A 22,376-nucleotide genomic window follows, 5' to 3' on the forward strand; every position below is an offset into this window, starting at 1 on the left:
GCACCCTGTGAACCAAACACACCCCCGCCCCACTGGAGGCTCTGAAGAAGCAACTGGTTATTATTTGGAGGAACCCTGTGGTTCTAACCAAGGACAGGAAGAAAGCAAGATCTTGTGCCCTCATTCTGGAAGCCAGAGACCTTACAGCAGAATTCACAAGAAACTGAGAGGAGCCCAGAGTCTGAGGCTACAAGAAATTAGACTCTTCTGAAAGGTACAAACTTCCAGTTATAAAATAAATAAATCATGAGGATGCAATGTACAGTATAGTGACTATAGTTAACAATACTGTATTGCACATTTGAATGCTGCTAAGAGAGTAGATCTTAAAAGTTCTCATCATAAGGAAAAAATAATTCGTAACCAAGAATGGTGATAGATGTTAATTAGATTTGTGATCATTTCCCAATATATACAAATATCATTATGTTGTACACCTGGAACTAATACAATGTTATATGTCAATTATATTCAATTTAAAAAAGAAATTTCCAAAAGCCACAGCAACCAAAGAAAAAAATCAAAAACCCCAAAACAAAAAATCCCCCTTCTGATTCAGACAGGAGACATCTTCATTTGAAACCCAGATCTGTAAGACCTGCAAGGCCTTTGGCTTTGGGGCTGGTCTCCAATGAGGCTGACACTCTCCGAAAGGGAAGTGTCCCAGGAAAGCAAGACCCCTGAGGCCACTCACCTTTAGGTCCAGGTACTCCAGGTCTTTCTTCAGCTGGAGGTAGGTATCGTCAGCCTTCAAATGAAGCAGAGAGAGAAAAAAGCCAGTTATGAACACCGAAGGTGTCCACAACTCAGGGCTTCACGTGTGACTCATTTACACCTGTGCAGCTTCGGGGACAAGAGACCACAGCAGACCAGCACATCCAGGCCACAGAGGAAGCACAAATGTCTCGGTGCAGCTCAGAGCTCTCTCAGCATGGTGGATCTCACAGGTCTACCATGTGGGGAAAGCCAGCTTGTTCCCCCCATTGGCTGGGGACAGTTTGATGAGGAGGAGGGAGACAGCACACATCCCACCAGAGGACCAGGACAGCAGAGCAGCTGAGGCAGAGGCGAGCTCCTGAGACAGAACTAGAGAGGTCTACCTGGAAGAGGACATGCTACGCTCCAAACCTTTGCACTGGGCCACTTCACATGCATGAAGGAAAATGACCCCCTGATTGGTGTGGATGGATGCCTGGAAGAGGCATGGAGATGACCTAGGTGACCCAGGGAGGTTCCCTTTTGACCTTGGGTTCTGGAATGATAAGCACCAGTAGCTGCAGAAAGTTTCCTGGAAGTTTTGGCTCCGTTTGCTGAGCATGGAGCCAAGGTGGCTGGGTCAGGAGCTAGATAAGGAAGGTCCAGGCAGACCTGACTGCTTGTGTCATCTCTGACAGTCTGTTGAGTTCTTCAGTATAATTACCAGGAACAGTGAGAATAAGGAAAAGACTCTTTGATTTCCTAGAACTTGTGCTTCCTATGTAATGGATCACAGAAGCTAACTGTGAGGGAGAGGGGCTACGAAAGCTTAAGAAAAACAGTCCAGGCACTTTCTCAGCCAACTAAGAGGACTCTCAGCAAGCCAAAAGCAAGCCAGGCCTAGGAAGGGGGTCTGAGTTTAGAGCTCTGATGTAAAACAAACAAAAAGAAATAATGCAAGACGTTCAGGCAGTGCTTTTAAGCATGAGAAAGCCTGAAGGACCACTGCCAGGGACACCAGTGGTTTGCAAGATCTTATTTCTGTCCCTAAACTGTCTCCTTACCCATCCCTACTTCCTCAATCAGCCCAGTCCCGCAGCAAGAGGGACAGAGCAATGTTATTAAAAATCACCCAAATTCACAAATTAGGATTTTTGCACGTGCTCCCTTATATTCATTTTTCCAAATACATTTCCTGTAACTCTCAGGTCCCACTAAAATAGGACAGGTGAGGAAAGTGACAATTCCCTCAACCTCCTCATCTGTCCTCTGCCTACTTCTGTGCAGCTCGGCGGACCAGGCTCGTGTGGACCAGCATCTTCTTTAAGACGCTCGGGATGCCCAGGAGAACGACTGTCTGTCTACTCCTGGAGGAGCTTGCCTGCAACCCCTCATGTCTTGGAAACAGTTTAGAACACTGTGCCAGACAGGACCTGGGATCTGGCTCCAGCCTGCATGCCACTAGCTGAGGGATCCTGGGCAAGTCACTTTCCCACCTGTCCTACCTAACCTCTCCCAGGCTACTGTGAAGTTCACTGGGATAAGGGGTGTGAAGCTGCTCTGACAGTCAGCAGGGCACTGTCCAGATGAGAGGGCACCATGCCTTCTCCCTCCAGGCTGACACACACCTCTCAGCATCCCAGGGAGTACCCAAGGTGGCAACAAGGATGACAGCTAGCACAGCCCTTGGACATGACCACACACCAGCCTGGCAGTCATTACTCACAGGCAGAGAAGCCACAGTTCCGGTCCCTCACACCACATGCAGCCTCCACCCCAGCAACAGGGGCGTGGGCCCCATGACGGCTGCACAGTGTCTGGCAGTAGCATCCAGAAGCAAACAGGCAGGAACAAGGGAGAGAGCCAGACAGCAGGACAGACTAGAGCACGGGCACGAGGGAGCACGGGCCAGCATGTCACTCCCCTGTCCCCGGGGTGGCCCCCAGCCCTGAGAGAGCCCACCAGCGCTGACCTGGCAGGTGGGAAAGGTCAGCTCGTGCTGCAGTAACTGGCCGATGGCGAAATTTCGCACCCTGGCCAACTTGGCCTGGTGCCGCCGTAACCGGGTGAGAAGCAGTGAGAGCTCCTCCAGCTGCAGGTGTGTAGACACATCATGAGGAAATTAGCCACCGCAGGAGCACGACGCTATAATTACTCTTCACCCCGGTGCTGGCACAGCATTGATGTGACACCATTAAGTAATTATTGCATTAATTCTGTCATTAGGACAAGTAAAGGCACCGGCAGAAAAGGGGCTGCAGGAAGTAGTTTTTATCAGGAAACAGCCACCAGTAGTGCAACCTCACCCAGACTTGAGTTTTGAAGACAGTGAACTAATCAAAGCAAAGACCAGGAAGAAAGGAGAGGAGCTAACCAGAGAAAAAGGCAGGTGGCTGGAAAATGCTGCAGACAAAATGCTGCCCCAAAGAGAATAAACACCACATTCTCCTCCACTTCCCCCCACCAGGCTCTTCTGCTGACCTCAGGAGGTCCCAATGCCAGTGGGATGGGCCTGAGCAACTCATTCGACTTCTCTGAGCCTCAGTTTCCTCATCTCTAAAATGGGGATTGCATCTGACTGGCTCAGGGGAGAACCCTGATGAGATTAGCCCTTTGCAAGCTGGATAAGATCAGTCACCTGGAGGGGGAGAGGAGGTGCTGCTTACCGATTTTCCATGTAAACTGGGAGCACTGACAGTGTGGGTCATGTAACCCATGGAGGGCATGGAGCGTCGGTCCACATGAGAGGAGTTCTGCAGGAGGGGAGACAGGAAGTCACACCGAGAGCCGGGCGTGGAGGGGGGTGGGGGCCAGAGCCTCTGCCACTCACTACCAGGGCAGCCAAGCACATGGCATGGCACGTCTCTCAGCCTCAGACTCTCTTCATCTGCCAAATTGGGATACACATCTTTCTCACCAGGTTATGACAATGACAAACTGTGAGAGCCCCTCCGGAGTTAAAACTTAAGTCAGGTTATTATAAATAATTGAACTAGTTAAACACAAACATCTTTCCCTGCCTTCCAAGCTGCAAGGAAGTAGACTTCTAGTTGTGTGACCCTGTGCAAGTAACTTCATCCCTTAATGCCTAAGAGTTCTCACGTGTGAAATGGGCACACGGGTATCCCCTGCTTTACAAAAGTTCGCTTTATGCCACTTTGATTTTACAAAAGACCTACCTTTAGCACCTGTTTTTGATAACCAAAATCCAAAGGGGATTTTCACTTTCACAGAAAATGTAACTGCTTCTTCGCTTTCTGCCACTTTGGCTTACTAAAGGTTTCATAGGAACACTCTACCTTCAGATAGCAGGAGAAACCTGAAATAATAGCACCTACCTCATAGGGGTGTTGTAAGAATTAAAGCCTTTAGCGCTACACCCAGCGCTAAAGTACAGTACTACATAAGTGTTACCTGTCATTATCCTACATTGCTCAAGTTTGTGTTCAAACCATGTGAGGCTCCTAACGTCCTAATGCTGGGCCCCCAGCAGCCTGGCAGGGCCTCCAGAGTCTCACCTTGGTGGTGTGGCCCCATGCCTTCCTGGGAGAACTGCCCAGCGAGATGTCCACACTCCTTCTCTGGTCCGGTGGCTTCACAGTGACCCTCTCTGCTGGCGTGTGTGGCCGCCGGGGTGGGAAGGCCCTCAGGGGCCCCGGGGGAGGGATGTCCGAGGGAGATGGAGGCACAGAGATGGAGCGGGGCACCTCTAACATGCTCCTGCTCCGGCCCTGGTCGGCGAATTCTGGGGAGCCCGCACAGATGGGCGCCGTGGGGCTACCGTGCCGGAACTGCTGGCGCTGCTGCCACTCGTAGAGCTGCCACACGGTGCCGTCCCGGTGTGCCCGGCGCTCCTCACTCGACATCTTCAGGTGGCTGGCTCGGTCCTGCGCGTACTTGTAGTCACTCGGCAGGTTGCGGGGAGGGGGTGAAGAGCCCCCTGACGGGTGTCGGCTGCTCTTGGGAAGAGTCTGGTAGTTTTCTGGGAAGGACAGGGATTGGCTGGGACCCTGGCGAGGAAGGGTCTGGTCCAGGGGCAGGCTGAGGACAAAGGAGAGGACAGGTAAGAGGACCAGCAAGGGGTCTGCTGGGCTTCTGGAAACACAGCTAGGCAAAGCCACAGAGCCAGGCATGTGAGGGAGCCCTGTACAAACCCCAAAGAACAATCAACGCAGACATCCAGGACTTCAGTCGCTTCTTCCCTTTGCAGAGGATTCCTAAACCACTTTATCCATCAACCTTGGAGTGTCAACCCCCCTACCAGGCCGACTTGGCTGCCCCACTTCAAGTGCAGCATGATTAAACCTGCCTCGCTCTCTCTTGCCATCAGTCAGCTTTTCCATCAGGTGTGCATATCTCTAGGAAATGCCTCATGATTCTCCCGGTCACCAAGATGTTCCCCAGCACCAAGTCCTGGAAGTTCTTAAAGGAAGTGGCTGGCATCAGTTCCTTTCTTTCCCTATTACTTTAATCCAGATCCTGATTAACCACCTCCACCCAGACAACTCTGAGACCTTCCTAACTAGTTTCCATGCTGTACAGAGTCAACTGCTTGGATCTAATCACTCCTGTGCTCCAAAACCATCAATGGCTCCCTAATGCTTACGAAATAAAATCTAAACCCCTTCTCCTGATACTCACAGCTCTCTAGCACCTGACCTCAACCCACCTTCCCTTCCTGCTGTTTTCTCACTGCTCCTCCTACCCAGGCCAGGTTCAAATTGGGGCAAGTTGGCCGTCAAGGGGGCACCCCCCTCTCAGGTGCACCCCTGCACTTGCTGGAGCCTGAGTGTAAGGGCCTCACCCTAATCTTGCCTGGCCTCCTACACACTTGGACAACTTTCTGCAGTAGAAAAAGCAGAGGAAGTCTGACCTAGGGTTGAATCCACTGGCTGTGTGACCTTAGGCAGCTTACCTGACTGCTCTGAGCCTCAGCTTCCTTACCTATAACATGAGGACAGAACTACCTGCCTCCTAAGGCTGTCCTGAAGAATAAATGAGACAGGAAGAGAACACAGGCTCCCTGCCTGATACACAGGCGGTACCTTCACCAGTGGATGCTCCCTTCCCACTTCTCTCTCCTTATTCTCATAATACTGTTCCTCCTTCCCCTACCTGTATGGGCTCACCTTGCCCTATCACCAAATCTCACTCATTCTCCAGGACACTGTCCCATGCCTCTTCCACAGAGGCCTTCTGCAATGCCACGGCCCTCAGGGTTCCTGCCCTGCTCTGACCTAGTTACTGTACAGTCTGTAACTTTTCCAAGGTCCTGTATTGATGTAACCTTTTCCTACTCGTAAGCTGTCTCCTCCCCAGCCAAGCTGTAAATCCTTGCGGGGCAGCAACTGTGTCTTACATTCTGCGGTGTTGTCCGCGGTCTGGGAAAGTGCTGACACATCACCAGCCCTTCAACAAATACCCCGGCACACAAAAGCTGGATAGGACGGTGAAAACTACTACCGACCAGCCATCTTATTTTCTGAAAGAAAAATTCAGCAAGGGCCAACTACAGTTTTATTAAGCTTTACAAGTCTAACCTGAGAGGCAGCAGGATGTAAAACGGACAGGTTCTGAAGCCAGGCCTGGGCTGGAATCCTGACTCTGCCTTTACCTATCAACTTTACCTAACGAATCTTTATACAGCAGCGCTCACCAGACCTTGTTCTAAGCTCGAAGTGTAGTCCAGCAGCATCAGCACCACCTGGGAGCTTGTCAGAAATGCAGGTTATCAGGCCCCACCTGAAATCAGGAACCCTGCGGGTGGGGCCCAGCCACCTGTGGTTTAACAAGCCCTCCAGGTGGTTGATGTTTGAGAAGTGCTGTTCTAATTGTTTTTAAACTCATTGTATCACTCTCCTTACTGTAAAATGGGGCTACTAAGAACCATTTAATAGATTGTTGTGAGGATTAAAAGTAGCTGTCATTCAAAAAATGGTGGCTTTCTTTTCCCTTTTTATCGTTATCTTTGCAATTACGGGAGGTAATTTTAAGATCTCTTCAGCTTGCCCAGCTTGTCTCCTTGCCACCAGGTGGCAGGGTTTGCTATGGATTTCCCAGAGTCAGAGGGGAATGTGTCTCTGAGGAAGGGGCAGTGCCTGAACCCTCAAACAGCAGTGGTGGCAATGGCAGAAACCAGGCTGGGGGCTTCCCCCGGGGAGTTCATGACTTTACTGACCATTGCTCACTCTGCCTGAAGCAAAATGCAAACGATGCAAAGCACGTCCCAGCCACGCTCACTCCATACACCCCTTCAGTCTGGCTCTGCAGCCCACTCCCCATGCCTGCCTGTGGTGTTCAGATGGTCAGAGCCCACCGCCGCCAGGGCAGTGCCCCAAAGCCCTCAGCTTATCCTCTAGCCTGTGCCCTCTGCGTATGCACTGCTTGCCATCCTCCCAGAGCTGGCCATTTGGGGGTGACCCCAAAGACCCCAGTGCCAATGGTGAGTCCTGGTGCCAGAGGCCAAACCACAGTAACTAACGGATGGTGGAGGGAGGGACACAGGAGGTACGGTTGTAAGATGAGGTGAAGGTCACCCTGGAGCAGGCAGGAGCACGCAGAGCAGCTCTGTCCTAAGAGCAGATCCATTTGCTGGCCCCCAACCCCAGCTTTATCCAAAAGAAGGCTCGAGGTCTCCTGCCCTCAAATCCCGCTCTGTGCCATGGGGGGCTCCCTTTCCAAAAGGCACCTATATATTCTGACATAGCCCCTATAAAATGGTCATATAGAAACGTGAAATCAAGTTTTATAACCAATTACTTATGCAGCAGGCAGGCCTCACCTGAGCTTCCACACCGGTTGTGCAGGACTTCCACGTTTTACTCTGTTCCCCGTGGTAATGTTTACATCCCTGACTCTACACCCACCCCTGCCACTTTATTTTACAAGTATGCATTACTTTAAACACCAGGGAAAAAACGGAAGGCTAGAATTTCAAAACAACCTCATAGAATGTGGTAAGATTCTAAGGGTGTATCAGTCTGTCCTTGCAAACCATCATTCTAAAGGAGTTTAATAAAGTGAAATATAATATACATCTCCAAGTACTGAAAGAACAATTAGAAATAATTCCCTGTGTGGTCTAGAGCCGAGAATATGAGATCATATTACAGTTCAAATAACCCTCCTTCCAATGTCTAACGTGCTCCATCTAACGAGATTAGCACAGTCTCAATCCTACACAGAGCAGGGATATCCCTCTCCTGTATTATCAACAGGAGGAGGTTCCTTTATTAAGCAGCCAGAACTACTTATTACTTGACTGTAAGAGATTACAAACACATCTTTAAGGAAAAAAAAAAAAAGATAGCTCTGATATGCAATATGCAGTCCTTCCCAGATACAAGTGAACGATCAGACATTGAGCACTCTGCTTACACAGGGGCTGACGGCTTTCTTCTCAAAGGGTCGTCTTCAAGCCCTCACGTTTACTTTTCAGCCCCCTGAGAACTACTTCTATCACTAGACTGAGATTCCTCTTACTGAGTGCTCAATGACCTCCAAGGCCAACAAACTGTTTTCATTTACAGACCTAATGTCTCCCTGCCCCTTAGATAAGAAGGGCTCGGACTCCCCCCTCACATCCTAGGGACAGTCCGACGCCTTCCCCAACCACCTCTTATCTCCTTGCAGTTGACTTCTCATCCTTTAGCTCCCCCATGTGCCCCCAGCCCCCATTATGTGTAGCAGAATAACGTAGGTCTGTGGGCTGCCAGAGTTATGTAGAGACATTTCACAACCACAACTTATAACTTACAACTTATACCAGCGGTACGGCTTTGCAAAGTCCTTTCTGCACCCCTGCCACAAAGGGTTTCTCAATGGCCATGCCTTCCTTCTGGTTCCCTTTGGCCTTCCCCTCGCATTACTCTGCCTCCTGACTTAACTTCAAAGTTCTAGCTCTATTAAGAAGGTCTACTCACCTAAGCCCATCAAGAAGTTCAGTGGAACCAAAGGCCTCTGCTACTGAGCATGAGACCAGCAGAGAGACCCTGACATTCCAGATTCTCCTTCCGTGGTGCCCAGCCTCCTCAGAAGGCACCACATCCAGGGAGCAGTCTCATGCTGCCAACTGGACTCCTTCCAGATGAACCTTCCCTCACCACACTCCCGTTTTCCTCCTCCATCTTCTGCTAGACTTCTTTATGCAGACTCTGCTTTTGCCCACCCCCTTGGACTGGAGACCCTCAGGGTTCTGCCTTTGGCCCTCTGCTATTGTTCTAAGCTAGTTATTCTCAACCCTGATTACATGTTAGAATCACCAGGGGTAGGGGAGTTTTCGAAAACTCCTGATGTCCAGGCTGAAATTCGGATCATCAGAATCAGATTGTCCAGCATGGGACCCAGGCCTCAGTAAATGTCAAACCCCTCTCATATACTGGTATCACCTGGAGAGCTTTTAAACAGACTGATGCCCTCACCTTGCCCCAGACCAAATAAGGCAAAAGCTCTTGAGCAGGGCCTCAAATGACCAAATTGTGCGGCCACGATTAAGAACCACTGCTCTAAGCATTCAACCCTCGGTGATCTTGACTACTGCCAGGGCATCAGTTACCACCTCTAGGGCAATGACTTCCAAATCTCTCCCTAAGCTGAACCCACATTCCCTATAACCTACTGCTTATCTCCACCTGGCCACTCCACAGGTACCACATTCATCTTCAAGCTCATTTCTTTCTCCCATGCTCACATCTTGTGCACAGCGCCACATCTACGTATTAACCAAGTCAAACTTGAATGTTAACCTCAACTCCATCTATGGCCCTCCTCACCTTCCAGCCCTGGATGAATCAGTTTCCCAAGCCCTATACCTACCCAATCTCAACATCTGTGTATCCTATCCATCCCCTCCTCACAATCCTCACCATCTTTACCGCTTTTGTTTAGGTCTTCCTCGCCTCCTACCCAAAATATGACCACCTCATACTTGGTCATGTTCTTTCCAGACTCTTCTCCATTTAACCATCTTCTATATGGTCACCAGAGCAAGCAGTTAACCTAAAATAGTAGTTTTCAGAGATGATGTGGGGTGAGGAAACAGGGACACTTTTGGTGGGGTATAAACTCAAACAGCATTGTTGAAGGTCAACTGTGTAATATCAATCAAAATTAAAATCACATATATCCTCCGACCTAGTTATTCCACTTCAAGTAATTTGTTCTTCAAGTATACCTGCACTTGTTTGCAAAGACAACTGGGCACGGATATTCACTGCAGCATAGTTTGTAATAGCAAATGTTTATAACCAACCTAATTATCCATCAATAGGGAAATGGTATAAAGATCACTGTAGATGCATACAATGCAATACTCTGCACCATTTCAAATTAATAATATGTCTATATGTGCTGATATAGATAGCCAAGATATATTAAAATATCTATTGATATATTTATTGATATATTAAGTGGAACAAAGCAAGATGAAGAACATGGATTTTTGTTTTGTTTTGTTTTTAATATAGTGGTTGGTCTTTGGGGAGTAGATCTAGGTTTCTGAAATAAAATAGGAGGACACTTACTTTTCAGTATTTACCCATTGGTCTTATTTGGATTTTTTACCTTGTAAGTAGATTACTGATTATTTGAGGGTACTGAGCAAAGAGAGATTTACACATCTAGCTATGAATTTGGTGATGAATTAGTAATGGGTACAGAGAAAACTAAGCAAGCTATAAGCATGAAAATTACCAATACCAGAAAATAAAAAATTGTACCACAAATGAAATTTAATTATTGTATACTACATGGCCCAGCTGTGAATATTTATACTTCACATTATATAATAATGTAAAAACTGACTAGTAATCTAAACAAAAATTATGCTATAACTATATTATGAAGCTGGGATAAGGGTAAGTGTGTCTTTGGAAAGGAAAGGTAGAGGGGGGGAATAAGAGACTTTATCATCTAGAGTAGAATGTCGAGAGCTAACTAAAACTGGAAACTCAAGAAACAGCAGTGTTAAGTATCTTATTTGGAAATATAGAGATAAATACATAAAACTACTAAAAGAATTGAAAGCGGTTGCCTCAAAGGTGGTGGAATCCGGAATAGGGACGGATGGGGTCATACTACTTAAATCCTTAAAACTATATACAGGTATTACTTTAATAAAAAAAAAGTTTTTTAAACAAGGGGTAATTAAAACTGCCATTCTCATTTTGGGCGGGGTACATCAGAATAGCCTGGGAAATTTCTTCACCATATTCATGGACCTGCTATGTGAGAACTGAGATGAGGTAAGGAATATCTAGTCTGAAAAATCTCCTGAGGCCTCTTCCCTGCCAACATCCTTCAAACCACCCTCCTAAATATTAGAAACTATCATGCCATGCTCCTGTTTTAAGTCCATCAATGGCTTTCATGGGCCTTCAAGATTAAATCCAGACTCTTCAGTAGGAACTACAGGCTTATCAGGGCCAAACCCATGCCCTTCCTATCTGCTTCTATTTCTGGTTTCTCCTGCTTTTACCTGCCCTAGTCAGCCCCATACTGACTTCAGTCCCTAAGAGTTGTTATCAATACATATAAAAGGAAACAGCTAACTTATCACGAGTAGCTTCTCTCTGACACACTGTCTCCTCTACTGGATCCCCCTTCTGTTGCTAACATCCAAGTTGGGATACCACTTATGCACTGATTGCTCCCAATCAGCATGCCCAACCAAATGTCAAACCTCCACACCACAATCCATATCCAAGTGCCTAACCTAACACCTCCCTCACTGGATAGTTAATAGGTTTCTCAAACTTAAAAGTCCCCAAAATGGAAACCCCAATTTGCCCCCAAAACTTGTTCCTAAGCCTTCCCCATCTCAGCAACCACCCGGTTGTTAAGTCAAAATTTAAGGGATCATCCTTGTTCCTCTTCCCTTTCTCTCATCCTGCACATCCAATTCGTTGACAAGCTTTTCTGTTTCAACCTCCAAAATGTACCTCAAATCTATTTCTTCCTATTTCCATTGGCACCATGCTGGACTACTGCAACAGCCTCTTCCCTAGGCTCTTATCTTCTTTGTGAATCAGATCACATGATTTACCTGTTTAAAACCTTCCAGGGGCTCTCCCTATTGCTTTTTCAAATAAAATCCAAATTCCGTACCTTGGACTATGAGGACCTGCACGATACAACCCCTGCCAGCTTTCCAATCTCATCAGCAGTAAGGTCACTTAGAACTACCTCCTAGGGGGTCTACCTAGCCCAGCACCAAGAATAGCAGCTTCCCTCCTCTGTGTCCTTGGGCAGTAGCTATTTTCAATAAAACACAAAATCTGATCAAACAGAACTGACACCTGGTCTGTCCCAGGAGGGAGCGGGAAGGTATCTTAGCTACAACACAAAGGGCCTTCCTTCTCCTAGTCTGACCCACAACAATGTCTACCAACTGCTCAGGGAGTTTCCATTAACTCCCAGTGAGTTCTCCACCATCTAACCTCACAATAGCCCACCTGGACCAGATTAAAGAAGTTACACAACCCACACATGCATACAACACCCACATATTCACAAGAGCCCCACCCACCTAAAAAGAGGCCTAGCCTATTCCCCTTGGAGCACCACCGCCTCCAGACCCCACAGTGGAAAGTGTGGGCCTCACAGCAGGGAGAATGAAGAGCGGCACTTTAAAGCATGTGTATCAGGCCTGTGGCAGACTTGGCCTGAGCTCTGACACATCCACTGTGGCCCCTCCAGCCCTTGGCGGGCTTTCTGAATGCACCACGACTTTGCTATCTCGTCTCCGGTCTGAGGTTTGTTTTAGAAGCCTGAGGATGGCGAGGGGGATTTGCTGTCTTCAAAGTGAAGACAACACACAGTGGCTTCTAAGGACAATGTGGAAGCTGAGTGACCCTGAATTCTTCACATTCATAAATGTGTCCTAATTAATCTAAAATTATAATAAAATACAGATAGTGCTTTGCAAGTAGCAAGAGATGCATTCCCTCTAAATAATTAAAACCATTTCTTGAAGGAATGGGTATAATAAAGCTTAATGTCAACAGTGCCTGAGCACTTCTCTACGTGCCTGGAATTAAAAATGGATCTGTACTTACTCTAGCCGCTACAAATATTTCCCGGATGCAGAGAAGTAGCTAAGAGGAGAAGATCAGTTACTGTCTACATGCCGACAGTCTCGGGCACACTCCCTGGGGAATGGGAAACCCCTACCCCCGATATAATCTCTTGTGCACTTGGGAGGCTCATGGACTGAGTCTAAACTCTGCCTTTGCCACTTATCTGTGTGCCCTGGGCAGGTTCCCTCACTTCTCCAAGCCCCAATTTCTTTGTTTATAAATTGAGGCTATCACCCCTCCTTGCAAGGCTGTTGCAGGGATTTATGGAGATAACGGAGGTAGAGAGTTTAAGGCCGGCATGTACCAGCATGTGCTGGGTAAGTGATAGCTACTCTTATGACATTTTTATGCTCATTAGCGGCAGCGACCCTGAGTCCATTACTGACCTCCTGCCGTCCGCCTTCTGGGCCTTTGCCCACTGCTCCACGTGCGCCAGGCTGCTCTTCCTCTGGCTGTGCTTCTCAGGGTTGGTCCTGGAAGGAAAGGCCCGCTGGTACCCGCCAGTCCCGTTCTGCTCTCCTGGGCCAGATGTGACAGGCAGCACACCGTTCCTCTCTGCCCTTTGGGGCTGAGCCTGCTGGCCTCTCGGGCCACTGGGTAAATCCACGAACAAGGCATCCTCTTCGGCTGGCGAGTATGGGGACCTGGCCTTGCTCCTGTCCCGCTTGCCCTCCAGTGGGTCCCTCTGGGACCGGGACCGGTCTTCCTCCTGCTCCCGCCTCTCGAATCCAAAGGAATCCTCGTGGTTGCGATGAGAACAATCCCTTGCATGTCCGGGTCCCATGCGGCCACATTCTCGACAGGACTCTGTGTGGTTGGCCTGGGGGACCGCCTGCCGCTCCACCTTCTCCATGTCCCTGCAATGACAGCAGCTCGTTCAGCCCAATCCAGACCGGAACCCCCAGCCAAGACTCCCCAAAGGGTACACTTTACACTCCAATTACCTCCAGGCCTTTGCATGGGCTCTTCCCTCTGCCTGGAGCTCCTTTCATACCCTATCCCCTTACTCTGCTGGCCTAACTTCTACTCCTCTGGGATCTGGCTTAAATGTCACCTCCTCCAGGAAGCCACCATACACACACACACACATCCCCTAGTCTCGATCAGGATCTCAGCTGACTCCACTATCACACTAATCACACTGGACCATAACTGCATGTTTACTCATCTAGCGCCCAAGTAGACTATGAGTTCCTTCAGGCCAGAGGCCCAGCTGGCCATTCATCGTATGCCCAGAACTTCCATGAAATAACAGTACAGAATAGGAGCTCTATAAATACCGATGAACAAATAAATGGTACATGTGATATTCTCATGCCTTTCCCTTTTGCTGTTTGTCCACCTGTCTGTCTGGGGCAGGTCAGCTTGGATAGAAGGCTCCTGAGCCCAGGGTCTCTCCCACTGGCATCCAGCACAGCCCAAAGTACAATTAGCAGCATAATTAACATTCTTCCAAGATGGTGAGTAGAGAATTGGCACAGCAATCTCTTTATGTGACTACTTATCTATCTTGTCAGGGAACTGCTCAAACAGGAACGCAAGAACACTGACCTGACAACAATTCTCTGAAGTATTATTAGTCAGATTTCGGAGATAAGGAAACTGAGGCACAGAGAAGATAAATGATTTGCCCAAGACCATACTGCTGGGAAAGAGAGACACCAGGGCTTAATCCCAGGCAGACTGCAGAGCCCATGTGCTGTAGCCACTGCTCTCTACTGCCTCTCCAAATGCATGTCCATGATCTGCACATATGCAGACTTGGAAACTGCAAAGGAGAACGGGGTGGGGGTGACAGGGGAGGATGTGAACCAAGGCTAAAGAGCTTCTGGGGCATAGAGAAGGGCAGGTTTCTTTCATGGCCCATCTCGCACTGGAAGCTGCCTTTCTCCCCACCTCCTTGGGTCCTAGTTATGTCTGCCTCCTCATTACTTGACACCAGAGACACAGCAGCAGCAGCTCCATAAGCTTAGCAGAGTTTAGACTGGGGAGGCAGGGGAGCCCACTCCAGCCTAGCTCAGAAGGACCAGAAAAATTACCAGGGAACCTTGAATGGGCAGCTGGGCGACTTGTGCTCCTTGGTAAAAAGGTCCTGGTCTAGACATCCATCACTCCTTGAAATGGCCAAGCCTGAGGGTTCTCCATTTCAACAGGAGAACGAACAATGGAAATGCTGTTGCATTTACAGCTCGGTGGCCAGACCTCAGGTGTCCCTGCAACAACCTCAGAACCTCAGCTACCAATAATCAGCACTGATTCAGGGCAGATCAATCCAGTCAGGGAGCTGGTTAAAATGTCAATGTAAAGTGAAAATATAAACCCTAACACAGGTCTGCTTCTTAGTGTGTGCAGGCCGAACTGTTGGCCTTCACTTAGGCATGGAAACTGAGAAAAGCAATCTCACATCTCATGTCCATGTACTCGTGACTTCTCCATGAAAACCCAAAGCTTTGTGGGTGGCGGGGGGAAAGCTTGTTTGGACCTCCTTCTATCCATCACTAGGGGACATCTTTCCCCCCATCTCCCACCCCTTCTTCTAACAGTGTTTCAATTTTCATTTGGGGAATCACCCTCCCCCACGCTCAGTCCTTGTGGTTTAAAAGGTGCTGCTGACTCTACAAGTCCCTGTGGAGCTGAGGCTCCAAAGTCTCACTGACTGGCTCAGAGGCTGACACATCAGCCAATCCAGGCCAATCAGAGTTAGCTCTAGGACTCTGGTTGGAGCTGGTCTTGAGCTGCTACAACTACATGGGAAGCAGCTACTTGAGAGTGAAACCAACACCAAGAAAAGCAGACGGAGAGAAATAGAATCTTAAAGACTTGGCCTGAACTCCTAGATTTAGCCATACCTAAACCAGATATATCTTTGGACTTTTCGGTTGTGCATCAATATATTCTGTTTCTCACTTAAGCTAGTCTGAGTTTGGTCTCTATTACTTATAGCAGAAGGAGTCCTATTACATCATTTTATAATGACATATTTAGATGGTGATCTCCAAGGACCCTTCCATTCCTAAAGTCCAGTGAGTCTATAAGCTTAAGTAGTAGGAACATATGGGAAATATTCAGGGACCTGCACTTTAAGAAAAAGCAATTCTTACTGTAAGTTTTTAAAGGGACAACTCTATTCCACAATGTACACATTACAGGTTTTAACTTTTGTCTTTCTTTTCTTCCTTTAATCCTCCCATCACCACATCAGTGTAACCCCAGCCTGCAAGTCATCTAAGTTGGCCTTTATCTTCTCTACTGTTTCTCAAATTCAGAAAACCACCCCTTAGTGGTGTGCTTAGGCTGCTGTCTAGAAGATTAAAGCTCTGGCTGCCCTCTGGGTCACACCCCAGCCAAGATACTGAAGCTTTATAACCTGGTTACTCTGATTGTGAGACCGAAGTAACTGCACCTCCTTGTTATCCCCACCACAAAGATAAACAGCCCCTTGTCGTAAAAGCCATGTAGTAAAACAAATATGCACCTAAATGGATGACATCAGAATTGAAGGGAAAAGAGGGTTTCTTCAATCGACAGATGAATGGATAAAGAAGATGTGGTACATATATACAATGAAATGTTACTCAGCCATTAAAAAGAATGAAATAATGCCATTTGCAGCAACATGGATGGACCTGGAGATTATCATACTAAGTGAAGTAATTCAGAAAGAGAAAGACAAATACCATATAATATCACTTATATGTAGAATCTAAAATATGACACAAATCAATTTATCTATGAAACAGACCCACAGATATAGAGAACAGACTTATGGTTGCAGGGAGGGGGTGGGGAGGTGTGGGGATGGATTGGGAGTTTGGGATTAGCAGATGCAAACTATTATATATAGAATGGATAAACAACAAGGTCCTCCTGTATAGCACAGGGAACTATATTCAATATCCTGTGATAAACCAGAATGGAAAAGAATATGAAAATGAATGTATATATAACTGAGTCACTTTGCTGTACAGCAGAAATTAACACAACATTGTAAACCAACTATACTTCAATAAAATAAATTTTAAAATAAAATAAGAGGATTTCTTCAACTTCAGAACCCGGGGGTTGTGGGTACAATGTCTTAGCCGAACCAACTGTAACGGGGATTTTTCTTTCTTTACCAATCAACTTCCATGTATTTATTGAGAACCTATACATCCCCACTGGTACAGGCACTAGGGGATATAAGAAAGTAGTAGAGAAAATAGCCTCTGCTGTCAAACCCAGACAACCCTAAAGCCTGATTTAATCATGGTGACCACATTTAATACTGTTCTCATAAGCTGACCCCAAATCATGGAGTTTGCCAGTCTTTCCTAACCTTGGAATTAACTTATAACTACAAATATTAGTCCCTACTGTGCGTGTACATATGAGTGTACACACTCCAATACATGCCAACACGTCCTGAATATAAAGTTGATTGAGAAAGATAAACCCTTTTCTCAGATTGACACCAGCATTTACTGCAAAACAAACCTTTAGAGGATGGTTAAAAGAATGGTAGTCTGCTTGCTACCTGGCAGCTTTTCTAGGCCCTAATACTCGGGGTTATGAACAGCTTCTATTTCCACAGCTGCTGGGACTCACCTCAGATAAGACGCCTTTGTGTCCAAAACGTTCAGGCTCTGGCTGCAGGTAAGAAAGGTGAAGGGAATGTTCCCGACTCCCCCACCTTACCTGACAAACATTTAACTTAGTAAGTTACAGGATTTAAGGCAAAAGTGTTTTTTGGTCTTCTCCCTGTCTCCTTGCATTCCCACCAATGTAACACATGACTTCTCAAATCAGGAGATCTGTCACAATAGATCTGCAATGCTCAGTTTAGCACAGTGGTGGGAAAGAATGAAGTATCCCTTGGCTTTCAGTGACGGTGTCATTCAGAGAAGTTGGCCAAGCAGGGCACAGACGTTCAGCTAAGATGACACAAGCCTTTCTTGTGCAGGTCATTACTATCGTTGTGAGCACGTGGAATCAGTGACTACTCAAAAACACAGGGAATTCCTGACATTTGGTGACCATTTTGGCCACATGTGTCACTTCTCAAGCTTGACAAACCCAGAGGGCATAGGATTAGAGCCAGTCAGACCTGGATTCAAGAACTGGCTCCAGCCCATAGAAGCTGGGTGACCTTGGGCAAGTCCCTGACCTCTGTGGTCTGAGGTTCCTCATCTGCAAAATGGGGACAACCCCTGCCTCCTTGGGTCGTTTTGAGGATTAAAGGAGACAATGCACAGAAAGAGCACAGCACCGGGGCTGGCACATAGCGTGTCCTCAAATGCAAATGTATTGGCTTCCAATATCTATTCCCTCCTTCTTCCTTGCCCCAGTTTTTTCAAAGTGGCAATGTACCCAACAAAAAACTTACATTTCCTAACCTCCCTTGGAGCTGACGGTGTAACATAAATCTGGCCAATAAGATGTGCACAGAAATTGCTGGATGGGTCTTCCAGGAAAGCCTTTAAAAGAAGGAAAGCTTAGCTCTCTTAGCTAACCCTTCCTCTCTTCCTGCCTGGAATTTAGACTCTATGCTGGATTGCAAGATGACAAAAATGAGGATGAAAGCCACCTGCCAAAATGTGGGTAGAAAGTGAGAAAGAGCCTGGGTCCCTGATAGCATCATGGAGCTACTATATGAGGCCAAATTAACCGACTCTGGATCCCTGCTAGTGAGAAAACTAAAACCCAATTTGATTATGCCACCCTAAGTTGGGTTGTTCTATTACTGGCAACCAAACGCAATCCCTAACTGAAACAAGGGGCTGAGCCCATCATTAGCAGGGACTGGGCTCCCCCCCCCCCATTTTCAGCACATCACAGCAATGCTTTATGTCTGCTTAGAGAAAATCCTTGTTTTCCCCTGTAAGTGGGAAGAGCACCTATTTCAGACTGACGATACTTCTATCTTATTCCTGTCCCTCACATGAACTTGGAAGTAAAACACATCATACCAAGCAGTTGTACGCTATTGTTTTATTCTGCCTCCAAACCCTTTATCTCACCAGGAAATAAGGAACAACATTTACTTCTATCTTGATGTTAAACACACACACACCTGAAATCTCAAAGACTTGGGTGAGAAAAGGAACGACAGCTTATATGAGCTCGGCTGGACCTTGGTCCTGTTGGCAGACACAGCCTTCCTGTCGCAATCCCAGTGGAGGATCCCTCCCTACTCACCATACCTAAATGACCAAACTAATAGCCCAAGAACAAGGGTCAGGCCACTGATATCCTTAGAGAGTTTGGTCTGCGCCAGGTCAAGGGCAGAAGTTCCTGAGCACTGACCCCAAGGCTCAGGAGGACAGTGGGCTCAAAATCTAGAACCCACCCTGAGCACAGTCCATAGACTTGTATAAAAGGCTGAAGAGAATGGGCCCAAAGTCTCTAGGGAGCATGCAGGCAGGCCTGCTCAGCTGAATTAGTTCCTAGATTTGAAGAAGGAAATGGCTGGAGAGAAATGGAGACAGGAATTGGTTTCTACTTTTCCCCAGAGTTAAATAGGGCAGTTCCCCTGGGATGGGGGAAGATAACTTGCTGCCTTTCACGCTCTGCTCTAAATAAACAAGAAGAGGGCCTGTCCTCCCCCAGAGAAGAGTGAGACTGAAGGATAAATGAAGCACCAGACTCCTACCTGAGGCCATCACGTGCCTCAGCAGAGCGGCTATCGGCAAAGTCCCCTGTGAAGTTTTAAGGACCTGACAAACCAGACGAAGAAGAAAGGAAAGATATATAATGGCTGCCAGGTCTCCTCACTTTGTTCATTCCTGCCCGGAGAATCCTTCCCTCTTCCTTCTAGCTGGGTAAGTAACGTTCAACTGTCACAGCCCAACCTGAGCCAGTCTGGAGTTCTGGCACACACCAAGCTCACTCACTTTCCATCTCTCTACGGCAGTTACAGTCTGGGTCATTCATTTTTTGTGGCCAATGCTTGGTTATTATATGCTGTGTCCTACTGTGTGCCAGGAACCTGACATAGTCCATCTCTAATCCCTACAACAATCTTGCAAGGTCAGTACTGTCAAGCCCAGAGAGGCTGAGGGCACTCACATGAGCACCAGATTACTTACAATAAATTGTCTCTACTGAAAGATAGGGACTACGGTGAGCACCTACTAACTGCAAAAGTAAGTTACGCTAAGCACTTTAAATACATTATCTCTTCTTATCATTGCACAAAGCTGGAGATATTATTGTTTCATTATAGGTAATGAACGTGAAACTCAGAGAGGTTAAGCAGCTTGCTCTGGATCATGCAACCAGTGACATAAGCAGGACTCAAATTCCATGTGATCCAACTCCAAAGCCCTGCACCTGGGCTGAAAACATGTCTATACATTACTTCTGCCAAGGGTCCAAGGGGCTTGTCCAACCTCAGGTGTTGTCCTGCCACACTTTAACCAAAGTGATCAGAGTTTGTAAGGCCAAAGATTCCATGCTCTCTAGAGAGTGCAGATAGCCAGAAACGTGTGGGCCACTTCTGAGCAGGCTGATTCCCCACAATCAATCCCACAGCAGTGCTCAGACTGCTCTCAGACACCCCAAGTCCTTATGTGAACATCCTACAGGTAGAAGTTTTGTTCATCCATCCAACCATCCACACCCCCATCCATTAACTGAATGCTTACTACGTGCCAGGACTATTCTCATTTTCAAGGAGCATACGGTCTAGCAGGGTGACAGTGAGAAAGCAGGCCAACATAACTTTAACATGAAAGTTCTATGCATAAGGAACGAAAGAGTGCTATAAGCAGAGGCATCTGACACACTGAGGGTCAAAGAAGGAAGAAATATGCATAGGCTAGGACCTGAAGGCTGTGCTGAATTGTCCTAATAAGGGTGAGGGCCAGGGGAGCAGATGAGCAAGGCCCAGAGGGATCCTGGGCCTCACGATATGGACCTCCATCTACCTGCCCAGAGCTCATCACAGTCTCTTCTCCCCCTAGCTCGCTTTGATTCGGCCATAACTCCCTAGCTTTCTGTTCCTTGAATAAACCGAGCTCATTCCTGCCTCAGGACATTTGTAAGTGCCGTACCTTCTGCCCAGAACACTCTTCTTCGAAGTTTTACATATGTAACTTTCGTGCATCAATCAGGCCTCACCTCCACACCTTCCCCCTATGGAGGCCTCCCCTGACCACCCAAACAAAAGTGGCTACTCCCTGCCCCTTAGTCCCTCCCCATCTCATCATTCCATTTTACTGCCTTCATGCATAGATCATGATAGAAAATCATCTTGTTGATTTGTTTGCCTGTATACAGTCTCTCTCCCCCTCACCCACCCAAGAATGCATGGGACTTTGCCTCTCTATTGAAGACTGCTGTATTTCTCAGTATGCTTAACAGTGTCTGACACACAATATGCCCTCAATAAATAACTGTAGAATAAAAGACTAAGTGGACAAAAGTACAGACAAATGCACCCAATTCAATAATTTGAGTATGGCTGGGGCCGAGAGGATAAGGAATAGCATAATGTGAGCCAAAGGCACCTGCAGGGACCAGACTCAGGCAGGGATCAAAAACCCTATTAAGGAGATTGGATTTTATGCCAAAGGTGACTAGGCTATAAGTTCCTTCAGTCCCAAGACAGGACTATAGTTACACCACAGACCAGAGAGGTTTGGAAACCAATAAAAAGAGATAAGTTGTCTTCTGATAGGCCCTCCTATCTGAACTGCTTGTCAGTTTTGTGAACTGTAACACCAAGCTGACCTCCTTGCTCAGTGCTTTAGCTTACTGGAAAGAACAAGACATCCTTAGACAAGAGAAGAACAACCAGTTCAACAGGGGGGAACTCAGAAGACAAATTTCAAGGAGGCTGTGGAGAATCAAAAACCAGAATCCAAAGTCTGGTAAGTGGAGGAACACGGAAATAGGGGAGAAGAAATTATGGACAGAAGGAGGTAGAGGGCAGGCTCTGGCAGCAGTGCTTGGTGCTCCTTACAGCGTAGGGCTGGGGTCTCAAGAATACTTGTCTATCAAGAGACCCTGAAGCCTGTGTAGGAAACAAGAGGACAAAGGGAGGAGGTGCAGCAAGGGTGCGCAGCTCCCTCTGTGGTTAGAGGATGTAGGAAGAGGCTGGAGGAGGAGAGCGGCGAGGGGCAGGCTGAGGGGCAGCGCTGCAGGGAGCCTGGGTTGCTGAGCCACAACTCACAGTGCTAGGGGATGGGCACAGCCTGGCAAGGGAGAGAGTATGATTTGCTCACAAGAGATTCATCATCAATGTAATCCAGAGGATTAACGATGAAACTGGAAGGGTGCAAAGGAAAAAGACCCAATGACATTGTTAAACCAAACCCTATGGAAGCTAGCACACCTGAGATGGAGTATCAACTATGTCTTAGGCAACGTGCAAAGTAAGCACTTTATACACTCATTTAATCTTTGCAAAAACCCGATAACTTCGAAAAACTGAGGTTTAAAAAGCATACCTAAATTGCACAAGTGACACAGCTAGAAAGTAGTAAAGCTGGGATTTAAACCCCGGTCTATCCAACTTCAGAGACTAAACTCTGGGAGGGGTTAGTACTTAAGGCAAAAGAAATTGATACAGTAGGAAGTGGCCTGGATATTGGTTGCTTGCATCTCGTTTACCACATCCCATCA

At 47.3% G+C, this 22,376-nt stretch overlaps 1 protein-coding gene and 1 long non-coding RNA gene across 14 annotated transcripts in view; one reads left to right on the forward strand and one right to left on the reverse strand.

Moving 5' to 3' along the window:
• The window catches only part of LOC309667728, a 504,177-nt gene that overhangs the window by 359,242 nt on the left and 122,559 nt on the right, over positions 1-22,376 (forward strand). The gene's annotated exons all lie outside the window — the stretch shown is intronic.
• PLEKHA7 (pleckstrin homology domain containing A7) overlaps positions 1-22,376 on the reverse strand; it is a 210,187-nt gene that overhangs the window by 34,865 nt on the left and 152,946 nt on the right. For all 13 annotated transcript variants that reach the window (XR_014267916.1, XR_014267917.1, XR_014267918.1 and 10 more), the window contains 4 exons: positions 13,157-13,627; positions 4,215-4,737; positions 3,363-3,449; positions 695-748 (listed from right to left, as the gene is read on the reverse strand). Coding sequence is in view for 10 of the 13 variants with exons in the window: in XM_082476523.1 (XP_082332649.1) it covers positions 695-748; positions 3,363-3,449; positions 4,215-4,737; positions 13,157-13,627 (1,135 nt within the window). In the remaining 3 variants the exon portion in view is untranslated. The remainder of the gene's footprint in view (positions 1-694; positions 749-3,362; positions 3,450-4,214; positions 4,738-13,156; positions 13,628-22,376) is intronic.

This window comes from Balaenoptera physalus (assembly GCF_965194825.1).
Source record: "Balaenoptera physalus genome assembly, chromosome: 10".
Classification (NCBI taxonomy): Eukaryota; Metazoa; Chordata; class Mammalia; order Artiodactyla; family Balaenopteridae; genus Balaenoptera; species Balaenoptera physalus.